The sequence below is a fragment of the Sphaeramia orbicularis genome, chromosome 11 (genome assembly GCF_902148855.1).
Source record: "Sphaeramia orbicularis chromosome 11, fSphaOr1.1, whole genome shotgun sequence".
NCBI lineage: Eukaryota > Metazoa > Chordata > Actinopteri > Kurtiformes > Apogonidae > Sphaeramia > Sphaeramia orbicularis.
In genome coordinates, this window is record NC_043967.1 from 9,915,779 (window position 1) to 9,928,681 (window position 12,903).

The 12,903-nt window shown below is 38.0% G+C and overlaps 1 protein-coding gene across 1 annotated transcript in view; it reads right to left on the reverse strand.

Annotated features, from left to right (window-relative positions):
• Positions 1-4,027: 4,027 nt before the first annotated feature.
• Positions 4,028-12,903, reverse strand: part of LOC115428835 (A.superbus venom factor 2-like) — a 73,298-nt gene continuing 64,422 nt past the window's right edge. The window contains exons 34-42 of the mRNA XM_030148059.1: positions 12,028-12,079; positions 11,857-11,944; positions 11,153-11,242; positions 10,929-11,034; positions 7,812-7,901; positions 7,610-7,693; positions 6,439-6,519; positions 4,328-4,475; positions 4,028-4,172 (exon numbers count right to left, since the gene is read on the reverse strand). Of these exons, the coding sequence (XP_030003919.1) occupies positions 4,028-4,172; positions 4,328-4,475; positions 6,439-6,519; positions 7,610-7,693; positions 7,812-7,901; positions 10,929-11,034; positions 11,153-11,242; positions 11,857-11,944; positions 12,028-12,079 (884 nt within the window). The remainder of the gene's footprint in view (positions 4,173-4,327; positions 4,476-6,438; positions 6,520-7,609; positions 7,694-7,811; positions 7,902-10,928; positions 11,035-11,152; positions 11,243-11,856; positions 11,945-12,027; positions 12,080-12,903) is intronic.

A 12,903-nucleotide genomic window follows, 5' to 3' on the forward strand; every position in this document is an offset into this window, starting at 1 on the left:
CAAGTTCCTGCTCGCTACAGGAAACTGAATCTAGTTCACTGTCCAAAGTTGTGCCGTACAAATATTAGATGGTCGTAACTGGTCATATAATACAAATACACCTATAACTTAGTTCTGTACCAAACCTTAAGGAAAACATAACAGCTGACACATATGCACCTTCCTCCAGGTCCAGGAGACACAAGCAGATAGTTTAGGCTAAATCTGTCTATGAACATTGGACTGTAGACATCTGGTCTGCAGATCCACATGGAGGACAGCACACAGGGCAGAGTATGGAGACAACAGCACATGATGGCCTCACAGCGAAGATGGAGGAAACTAGGAATTATGTTAGAATTTCACTAACAGATACCTCTTTTTTGTTTGAGAGACAAACACAAGATACAGAAGACAACCATTGAACTTTTTTTTTTTGACACTTAGTTTTTATTAGTTATTTATAGAGATGCACTGATCCGATACCAGTATCAGACATCAGTTCCAATACTCAGTGTGTGTACTCGTAAAAGTAATCAGATACAAATGCACCGATACCACTTATGGCCGTGTGACATTCACAGTTCAGTGCAGCAGGTAAGCGACAGTGGAATAATGTGTGGGGAGTGTGAAGAGTGTGGAGATTTTTCAAAATAAATGACGGTGATAAAAGTAACACTGACTGCAAGTAACATTAAAGACACAGACAGATACGGACGCAGCGTTCTGTCCGTCCTCTGCGTACATTCCATCCGTTTACCAGGTGCTGGTGGATGCGTACCCAGACAGAGAATACCAGCGGGAACCGTGGAGGTAAAGGATCTGTTCAAAGAGCCACTGTGTGAGTTAGAGAAAAACTACTGACACATTTAGGACAACTACCCAGGGCTGGGCCGGTTTCCATCCTACTTATAATACTATGGGGGTACGGAGCGGGGCGGACCACTGCCAGCGGAAGTGAAAACCAAACTTATCACTCATTTCTCTTTTCTCTACCTGCTGAAGCTGAGCTTTTAAACCTTACCAGCGAAAACGCTGCAATATTAGTATCGCATTAGTGTTACCTCTGTCGTCTCCATGTTTGTCATTACTGACTTTCTTCTTCTCATAAAACTTTACTCTTCTTTGTGCTATTTGTCCAGTATGGTTAATTAAGAGCAGCGCCCCCTGGTGGATTAATTGAGAAATGCTCATTCCAGCACATTAAATGTCAGTAGCGGCACCTTGTTCCAGTCAGACTAATGACAACAACAGTAAAGCACATTTACAAAAGGAACGAAGAATTGGAATGGGATTATTAAGTACTCGTATCGGTACTTGGTATCGGCAAATAGTCAAATGTAAGTACTTGTACTCGTACTGCAAAAAAGTGGTATCGGTGCATCCCTAGTTATTTAGAATTTTTTCGTACAGAACATAACATATAGCATAACAAACAACCATCGGCAACAGATATAAACACAATCTAATAGTAAAGACAATCCAGGTTACATTCATGAAATAGTAATCAAGTTACACAATAAAATTCTTAGAGCAGCAGCCCATACAGCACTTCACAGGACCATGAGACAAACCACACATCCCCAAATGAAACAAGGAACATTTTTAAAGAAAAGTGTGTATGTATGTGTGTGTGTATGCATGCGCGCATCTGTATCTGTGTGTTTTAACTGATGACTTCAGGTCAATTTTGTGGAACGGAATGGATAAATCCAATATATCAAATATGGGACAATCCCCTAAAAATGTTTATACCCCCTGATATTATCAAACTGTAGTAGTTAATAATGCTAATAACTAGCCAACAGTTAGCTACGTATAGTCAGTTAACTTTGAATACACTCTAGTAATGTTATATCCTCTTGCACTAAATATATAAGATTGTACGTGGTATATGCAAGAATTTCAACAAAATGAACAGTTCACCAAAGAAAACTGATCACTGATTACCTTTCAACATGTGCGCTAGAAAAGAAGCAAGGAAGTTTGGACAACTGATGAAAGTCAATGTCACACCATTGCCATCTAGTGGTCAGTTATGGTAAATCAAAAAATCCTTAATGAAAAAACTATCTTCAAGAGTGTGTTCCATATCATACATGTCATACCAGGGGCCATTCTAGGATCAGAGGTTTAGGGGGGCTGAGCACCCAGAGTGCTGCCTGGTCAGGCAAGAGAAATTTCCCTGTTTTGTACATTTTAACTCAGTTTCGGACCGTCATTCCTACATTTGTGAAAGAAAAGCATAACATTTTTTGGGTATGAGAAACTCTGTGACTGATCCATCAAATCTGATAAAAGTTATTTAAATGCTGAGCCACAGTAAAAGAGGAATGGACTGGAATCATAAAAGAAAAATACACTAACCCTAATTTCTGGTGGAAGACAATCCTCTTTTTTGATACAACAGCTCCTCAACATATACATGTACGAGAGAATGGGTTTAACTCCAGAGGAATATTAGTGTCAGAGCTACCAGATCTACTTCAAACAGTCTGTACATTACAAGACATGGACTGCACAGGTTCTATCAGTGGAACATTTATAAATCTGTTTATAAATGGACAGAAACCAACATACCATCATATACCGTCAAAACATTAGCAAACCAGTTTTGGTCATTTGTTTTCCAATTAATCTGATTAAAATACGTAACATTTAGCACATTTAATCTCTGAGGCAGATCATTTGTAAAAAAAAAAAAAAAAAATTGTAGACCAGTGTATATGTTAAGCGTCTCTCTGCTCTCCTCTCTCTCTTCGTGCTTGAACCAAAAGGCAAATAACCAAACAATGTGTTTTATATCTAATAAGAGATATAAACTGGTACATTTATTAATTTACAACATCATTGTAATAGAATATTTGGTTGCTGTGGAAAATGAGGTTACATGAGTTGATCTTAGAATCTTACCTGAATCTGGCTCTTTTTTTATTTTTAGAAAAAAACAAACAATTGTACGTCCATGATGAGGCTGGCTGTCTGCGTGCGCACACACACACACACACACACACACACACACCTACACACACACACACACACACACACACACACACACACACACACACACACACACACACACACACAATAGGAGTTAATGGACATCCAGTCAGATAAAGTCAGTAACACCTTGTCTTTAATATTAACACATGACACAACAGCAGCTTCTCTCAGTCCAGTTCAAACAGAGGACAGAGGTGGACTGAACCACATGGAACATTTCCTAGCTAGAAAAAACATCAGCTAACTCCCACCTAAGAGCATAAAAAGTGATCTACGTTTCAATGCAGCAAAAATAGGGACAGGTGATGATAATAATGTGCTGGTATTAAGTGGCTGAAGTAAAGAAATGTGTCACATGTCCTGGTTTACACCAGGTACTTACACTACTACCATATCCCAACTCTGGAAGGCAGCGCCTGTGCACTGCTCTATACAGGTGGAACGCTCAGAGTCTGAATCAAGGAAAGGGGGGAGGGACGGGGAGGATCAAACCATTTTCGAGGCAAGGTGGGGGGTGCTGTATTTTTGTTGCTAAAATATTACGTTTCAGCAATGTACTGCGTACGGTTTTGACATTTTTCTAGCATGTTAAGAATGGACATAAAGTAAACAAGAAAAAAGAAAAATTTCACATTCTTAAAATATTTTAGGGGTGCTGGGAATCAATTTAGGGATGCTTCAGCACCCCCAAAAATGGGCTAAATACGCCCATGTAAGACAGTGTAATTTTGACTGTTTTAGTTCAAAGAAGAAAACATAATGACACCATAATACAAATGTGAATAAACAATTAGCTTTCTACTTTATTCAATGACCAATACAGTCTGTGGAGATCCAGAATTAATTTGCTGATTTAAGATCGAGTAGGTCCTTTGTGTTGTATGTGATGTAAACTTGCCTCTGAACTGACCTCTGCCAGGGCAGTTCAGAGCTTTTTATTGCTTGCAGTGGTATTTATTTCCTTCTCATGATAAATATCACAGCAGAGTAAAAGCCACAGGATTCCTTAGTAATGAACAGCTGTACTTTAATTCACTTGAATTCTCTACAGTCTGCAAGCGTTGACAGACAGTTCATATGCAGCTTCGTCAAGATTAGTACACTTGATCATCAGGTTGGGATTACTTTCACAGTCTGCAGGCGAGGGCCAGCGCTCCACCCAGGTGTCCTTTCCTAACATGTACGTATATCTGACACACAAGGAATGAAGCAGATTAAGTCATTTTTAACCTTTATGTCACAGTGTTATTAATCCAAGAATCTGAAACCTCCACTTCACCAGACTTCCCATTGTTTTCTAACAAAAACTGATGTTTTTTGGTTTGGTTTGGTTTGCTGCTGTTACCTGTTAGTGGTACTGTCTATGTCCCACTTGTCCCGCTGGGGGCCGATGATGAGGTACAAGGACCCCTCCTGCAGGTTGAGTCCATCTCTGCAGCCTCCATGAGACATGAAAAACCTGGTTTGTCCTGTTTCAACTCCTGCCTCCTCACCTGGAAAGAAGAAATATAGCATCATCCAGGTGAGTCATATTAAAATAAAACAATAATGAACCATAAAAGAATTAATACACCAGGATGAAATCAGAGTTACAGGGCCTTTAAAAGAGGCCAACAAAACATAACTCTACTGAAGAAAATGCAAACAACAGTAGACATCCACTCAACTAACAGACCTGCCAGACTGAGACACTGGGGCAACATATGTACTAATGGATCAAACCACTGTTAACGTACAGGGGGAAATAAATAAACATTAACTAAGACTAACACAAAGACACCCACCCACCCCCACTCCCCCGATGTACAAGCTCTTGGTCTGGTCCATGGGAGGGAGCATAAAACCCAATTCCGCCCATAGCCCCACCTTTTGTCTCCAAGCAGGAAATGCCACCCAGCAGCCAGGTCACTCAAAGAAAAGAAAATGAATTAATAGTAGTGGTGGGCAGGTGAAGCCTCATGAAGCACTGAGGCTTTCATGACAAATGTACCGAAAAAGATCCAAAGACTCAAGGCTTCAGTGATGGTGACATCTGGTGGACAACTGAAGCCATAGCAACCTCTCAAGAGCATGACTGAAGCGCTGACACTGTTTCAATCCCATGTCAGCAATGAAAGTTCAGAAAAGACTGTGTGGTCATTCAAGTGTTTGGTTCATTCAGACCAAATAATGATTACATCATCATTACACACAAGTACAACTAAAATCTTTATTAAAAGGAAAAAAATAAATATGCAGACACTCTCACCCATACTCTAAAACACATTCCAGATTAACCCAAAGAATAAATCTAAATGATATGAAGGGTTAAATGTTGGTTTGGCTCAGAATGTATTGAAACACTGAGCCAATGAAACACACTGAAAGACTATGAGCCAATGAAAAGCTTCGAAACATTTTGAAGCAACAAAGCACGAAGTGATGCAGTGATGATGTTTGAAGCTTCAAACGTCATCGGTCACATGCCACTGGTGTTACATACAAGCTCCGACACAGTGTTTCAAATCACTCCGCTTCAGGAAGAGTGACACAAGCTCCAAAGCCTGGGTATCATTTGCCCATCACTAATTAATAGCAAAATGACAAACAATGTAAACTAAATGTGCATGCTCCATCTAGCAACAGTGTATTATCAAACTGCTAATAAACCAATTTTAAACAAAACAAACTATGAGTGTTGTGTGTAAGCCAAGTGACTGCAGCTCAACATAACTCAACATGTGGTGGTGGTGTTTGTGTATGTGACTGCTTATACCTTTTCTGTGGCAGTGGGCACGACCATCACATCCAGCCTCTTGAAGTCAATCTCCCCCATACACTAAGGTGTAACTTACAATTGTGTGCACAATGTGTTTTGGTGCTTGTTTTGTAAACATATATTTAATAGGGTTGTCCAAATTAACACATTAATGTGGATGAATCCATCATCATGATTAATCTGATTCAAAATTTGAATGCAATTAACCCATCTGCAATGCAGAATGACTCTGAATGTCTCTGCCAATACATTTGACGCAGTTAGTCCAAGTACAGTTAGTGTTACGCATGAACAAATTGGCAGTTGATCCAGTAGTGACAGGCAGAAGAACCAACCCATAAAGATGGAAGATGCTAAACAGCACATTGGCCTTCTGAACGGAAATACGAGTTCAAAAAACAAAGATGGAACAGTTGGTTTAAGTTGTTTTGTTGAAGGTGTTTAATAAACATGTTAAGTGCATATATATTCCTTTCTGTCTTGAATCTGTTTGCTCATGCAAAATGGAACGCGATTAATATAGATTAAAAATTAATATTTAATCATGACTAATCCAAATTAAGCCACAGCAACTTTGTGATTAATCTGATTAAAAACGTAATTGATAGCACTAGTATTTAGCATCAATCACACCCATTAAAACCAAATGCGAAAAGCCTTGTTTTGAGTTTGTCACACAAATCTCAGCAGACACTCACCCAACTTGATAACTTGCGTTATCTCCATCTCATACTTGTCGTAGTAACTCCTGCTGACATTCAACACCTTCACCTGGAAAACTGAAGCAAACAAATAAAAGTAATGGTACCCTTCTGTTCCCTTCAGCAGGTCTGCTGAAACTCTCAGTTCTTTAAAATGAAGGTTAAGGACTTTTTTTTTTTTACAGCTGCCTTTGATTAGAGTATTTTTTAATTTAATGTAATTTTTTATTTCTAATATCTGCACTGCAACTCACAATTTTAACTCTTTTGATTGATTTAACATTAAATTCCTAATTTTAATGAAGACTGTTTTTAGCTCTTGTTTTAACTGGCTCTTATTCTTGTTTTAATTTCTTTCTTTCCCCCACTCAGGTTTCAAAGTGTGTGGTGTACCAGGTTTAAAGGCGTTAGCAGGCAGTTCAGGATGCTGCCAGGGTGTCACAATTAGTGCAGGGGGAACAATCGGATTGGGTTTCAAGATTTTTCAGACCCATGACAGCAGGGTTAACCCGCTGTTCACACAGACGCTATTATAACAACCGGTTGAGCTTCTGGGATTCTTTGAGTCCCCGGGGGCGCAAGTAGAGAATTGTGCTTACGATGAGGCAGGTAACCCATGTGGTTTCTGTTGGAGTGGAGCATCTTTTCTGCACTTCCTTGTTGTTTCATGTTTTATTCTGCTATTGTCCTATGGCATTTTATATGCTACTATGCCTTTGTAAAGCACTTTGAATTGCCTTATGTATGAATGGTGCTATACAAATACATTTGCCTTGCCTTGCCTAAAATTGTTTACATGAGAAAAAGTAAGTTTTCAGATTATATGTTGTCAAAGAGCATAATAATTCATTATTTGAAAGTGTCATTTCAAAATGGACACATTAACATTGATGAACATATATATATAATATATCTATCTCTATCTATCTATCTATCTATCTATCTATCTATCTATATATATATCTATATCTATATATATATATATATATATATACACACACACACACACACACACACACACATACGTAATAAAATAAAACATGTACCAAGATGGAGCCAGAAAATACATCCACTGATGCTACTGATCCTATTGTTCAATGTTTTTTTTCTCAACTGTGTGTGCATGTGTGTGTGTGTGTGTGTAAGTGTGCGTGTGTGTGTTTTATACCATGGTGTAAGCTCATGCAGGCAAATGTCTCTCTCTCCTTATTAGGGAAGTTTTCACTGTCAGTTTTGGCAATGCAGCAGTCACCTGATACACATAGTAAATGAATAGATGACAAACAACAGACAACATTAACACACATACTCTACTGTTTACATTTGATTGATTGACTGTAGTTTTTAATGAATTGTGTTGCAGACTTTACCCTGTGTGCAGCGGCAGACGTTTTCCCTGCAGATCTGAGTGAGCTCCTCCTTATCCTCAGTGGGAGTGTATGTCCGACTGCAGCGATGGTCTGACACACACACACACACACACACACACACACACACACACACACACACACACACACACACACACACACACAGCATCCTTTAGCTTTTTAACATTTGCCTTTTCTATTTTCTTGTCTTTTTGAGGCACATTATAACTTGTAATGTACAATCAATTTGTACGTTATACCGTCCTCAGCACTGTGCTCGTTTGAACATGTAAAATGTTGAAAAAAAATGCAAGCATTCGAACATCATAGACCTTTGCGTTACTTACTGAGCTATCCATCCACATGTACTTTGGGGTGCAAATGTATACATCCCAAGGCTCTCATATCTCTTGTATTGGGAGGGCGATGAGGTGGGGGGGTGGGATTCTACTGTGTATGTGCTATTTATGACAAGAGTCTGTATGTAACTCAAAATAAATACAGGAATCATGTAACGCATTACAATTCTGAGGCAGTAATATTGTAAAGGAATTACTTTGAAATAACAAGTAATTTGTAATACATTACAGTTTGGAAGTTGTTTCCAGTACATGTACGTGGATGGAAGATATTTGGTCCAGTCAGATTTCAGTGTCTCTGTGTTGCTAGGCAGGATTACTCTAATCTGCCCTGGTTCTGGAACTGTAACTGTATAGCATCAGGACTGTTTCTTTACCAATCAGATTCTAGCAAGCTGGTCCTCAGTGTCGTCAGCATTTATCCTTCTTCTGATTGGATGGTAAGAGTAAAACTTTGTTGATATAGATTTGACAATATTCTTTTGGATTCATGGGAAAAACGTTTATTTTATTTCCGAGTGGACAGAGGAACCTCTCAGCCTTGTCCTCCATGGACATAAAAAAGGACTTATTGATAAAACTGACACCCATAGATCACCTCTATGACGGAGTCAGGGAAGGGTTCACAGAAAGGGGGTCAGATTTATATAGAAATAACGATCATCTCTGGTGAGTAGGATGTGATGTTTTTGATTGAAATGTTGTATGTTTTTGTCCTGTTATTAGATAAATATTGATTGTGAACTGCTCCAGAGGATGTCCATGGTCCAGTTGTGGTTGTAGTGTAAAGGTTTGGAGTTGTCTGAACTGGGTTTACAGCTGTACTCAAAATAGGATTCACTCTGAATATGGGAAATGTCTCTCTCTCTGTAATGTCCACGCCTTCTTATTTAGCATTTTTTGCATAATATTGATGGTGTCTATAATTGTGACATATCATACCATCATAGTGGTGGTATTAAGAGGTGGACTAAGTCCAGTAAGTCCCACTGAAGTACCAGGGACCAAATGCACAGCCTAATATTGCTATGGTCAAAGTCTTGCATTTTTCAGCCCCAGTAGGTTTAGCTTTTGGTGGAAAAACCCTGATTTCCTCCTGTCTTTTCCACCAGTCTTTCAAAACTGTTGATGTTTCATTCACTCTTTGGCTTTGTCTGAGGGATTGTGACCATCCATCTTCCTCTTTTATCATTCATGAGTTTTTCAGTCTGGTTCTGGTGTAGAAACTGGGAGTGGTTCAACACTAATTTAATGTATATAGATAGACCAATATCAAAAATCACAGATTCACCACAGATTCAGAGGGATTTTCAGTCTGCACAATACAACACCTTCTGTCCTTAGATGCTTAGTTCAAGTGAGGAGGGAAAAAAACTTTTAACCTGCTCTGGGCAAATTGTTTGTAGTGTGGAGTCATTTCAATGTAACACAAACCGATGGATTAGCCAATAGTAGAAGCTTCATTCATATGAAACCAAGTTATGATCAGAAAACAGCAAAGGTAAGATAATATTTGTCATCATCACTTCATAATGTGACCATTATTCTTGCACTTCTTTGGCTCATTCAGTGAGTTTTAGTAGTAAAGAAATAATATTTCTATTGTTGGATCTGCATGGTGTTAGCTTAGCGCTGCAAATTTTGTCACATTGGGCTTTTATTTTAGGAAATTCGTGACATATGCTGGTCATAGACTACTGACTTGCTTTAGATATGCCCATTGAAGTGTTGTTTGAATTGTGTTCAGTTGCCCAAAATTGTTTTTGTTGAGCTTTTAGCTGACATTTTTCTGGTTACATGGATGTTTAGCATGTGTGGCTGGCCAAAGGAAGGTTAACGTCTAGATCCAAAAATAAATCTAAAATCACCTTTGGAAGACTTATATATTTTGAAAGTACATTACTTCTAGTTTCCAGCACAAGTTTTATTTTTAAGAAAAATGTTTTTAAAATATTTAGATGGCATTATATTCAGTATAATGTCTGTTTACGTTCTTTGTCTATCAGTGGAATTCAAAACATAACTTTGATCCTCCTCTATTGGACCTATATTATATTTATGATAAGTTGTAAGGTCCATTTAAAAACCTTTTGCTACTCTTTTTACAGTGGTTGCAAATATCTAATAAACTGAGATATATATGTTAAAATGTATTAAATTAGTTTCTTAAGGTATCTGACCTTGCAGATTTTTATATGCAATGTATATGCTAATAAATATGCTGAATAAACCATTGAAGCTTGTAATTATTCTTCCTATTATTATTCTACCAAAACACTTAGCAAAACTCTTGCTATTTTATGCCCTTAAATATTGAAAAAGTACAAACTGTTTACTGTTTTGCAAAACAAACACCCTAGAGGACCAAGAGTAACGATTTGACAGTTTTATGAAAATTGGAACTGCACTTTAAGGTAGGTTTTATAAAGTGGTCATAAACAGATTTAATTAATTTTCTGTCCATCTGTTACCGAGGGGTTTTTACAAATTGAGGTATCATTCATCTTTCTACCATAAACAGTTGGGCAAACAAAAATGTAGTAAGGCTGTCCATCCATTAGCGCTTGGCCAGTCTCATGTGTATATGCTACAAGCGTTGCATAGCATTACCATGGAAACACATGCAAGCAGAGGACAAAGCATGCAGGAAAAGCCACAGAGAGATCCCTCCCCCAGGTCTCAGTAAGTCTTATAAGGACAGGTTCGGTGTGAATATATGTGAATATACAGTAGGTGCGATTTGGCGGTGAGTAGTTCATACCTGGGTTGTAATACTCATAGACAGTAACTGGTGACGGCTGGAGGAGGCCCACTCTGAAGCTCTGCTGAAGTCTGAAGATCAGGATCTCAGGTTCTTTGTGAGACACCTGAAAAGGCAGGTCAGTACGAGTCCATACGGTATATTCTCATGACTGTTACAGTCTTTTTCTTCAGTCTACTTGTGAATTTTAACATTTAAAACTACTTATTATCCACAGTTGTTACCTTGAACAGGTGGACGATCAGGGAGCCTCTGTCACTCAGGTTATCAACAATCTGGAAGTTACTGATATATCGATCCACAGAGTTGGACAACTACACAGACATTAAAAACAATAATAAGTTCTCTGCACAGGCCTGTTATGCTCTCAGAAGGTAAAACATGACTGAATATGAATATCAATAACATTTGGGAAGGACATGTGCATGATTTTATCTGTCATGTTGCTGATTCGGATCTTTTCGGTATTAAGATTCATTTTCATTTATTTGTTCAATTTATTTTCTACTGCATCTGACAATAAAGCTTGTGTGTGCATCCTAAAATAATTCACAGATGAACAGAACTTTTAACTGCAGCTATACTTTTGCAGACTTGAGCTTTACGTCAGTATTTTGTTTTTTACAGCTTTATACTTATACTCCATTATGTCGCAGAGGTCAATATTGTTATTTTAGTCCCACTTCTTTTTTGGTCAGCTTTAGTCGTTTCCTTCTTGGGGTGAGTTAAAAATTCTTCTTCTTAAGCTAAATAAACTCTGTAAAATCCCTTTAGGAGTTACTTAAAATGCATGGTGTTGAAGCTGATATTTTACTGATAGTTTAAATAAAGTACCTCTTCTTTTTATCCTTTTAATAACCCTAAATCATTCTATATGACTACATTCTCTGCGGTATGTGGAACAGCAGTGGAGCTGGAGGCTGATTACCCGCTCCAGGTCAGCGTTTTCTGGAGTGAAGCCAGTGGGGAGGCTGATATCCAGAACCACCATCCGCACATCTCTGGAGCCCAGAGCCCTGAGTGAAAATAAACCCTGAGTATCAGCCAAACAAAATCTGAGTAAATATATTAAAATGAATAAAATGTGACAATAACTCACCTGACTTTGATAGTGAACTCATAAGACTTCTCAACATCTGCTGGAGGTTTTTCTATCACAATGAGAAAAAAATATGATATAATAATCATTTTATGTTACTGTTAATTGTATACTTATTTTATAAATGTTTTTCACACAGTGAGGTGTGATAGACAGTTAAGTGTCTGTTTTACTTTAGAACATGATATTTTATTACATTTTAGATTACATAACTACATAAATTACATTAACTTATTTTATTTTATTGCATCATATTAATGTACTGGTTTAGTGATCCACCCCAATATGTACTGTTTTAAATAGTATTTAAAATCATGTCTAATTGGATTATAAAATCAGAGATAAATAACATTTCCAATGACAACTCAAGTCCTTCAAATCCTTCTAAAGTATTAAAGTTATGTAAATAATCTAATTTTAATTCTTACCATTCAGATACCAGATAAACTGTACTCTAAGGGTGAAGACACACCAACCCGACGGCCAGTCATCGTCAGTAAAGGTAGCCCGACTGATCAGTTGGCTCCCGTCTCTCCGACATGGTCAAAAAAGTATGAACAACACACCAAATCGACTACCAACTGGCGTGTACGTTCTGTGCTTGTGCAAGACATAAAACCGGAAATGACGGAACATCTTTCTAGACCAGAACACAGAGCTCGCTGTCGTCAGTCATTGTCAGCAGAGAGTGTTGAGTAGTCAAGAAGGGTTGGTGTTGTACTTGTTGAAAGGATGGATAGTAATAAGAAGATACCGGCGTTGTCAGCTCTTGGGCTTCTTCTTGCGGAAGAAGAAAGATATCACAGGCAAAAACTAAGGAGAAATTGCACTATGCTAATAATGCTAACTTCTGAATTAGGTATTCAGAGTCTATTA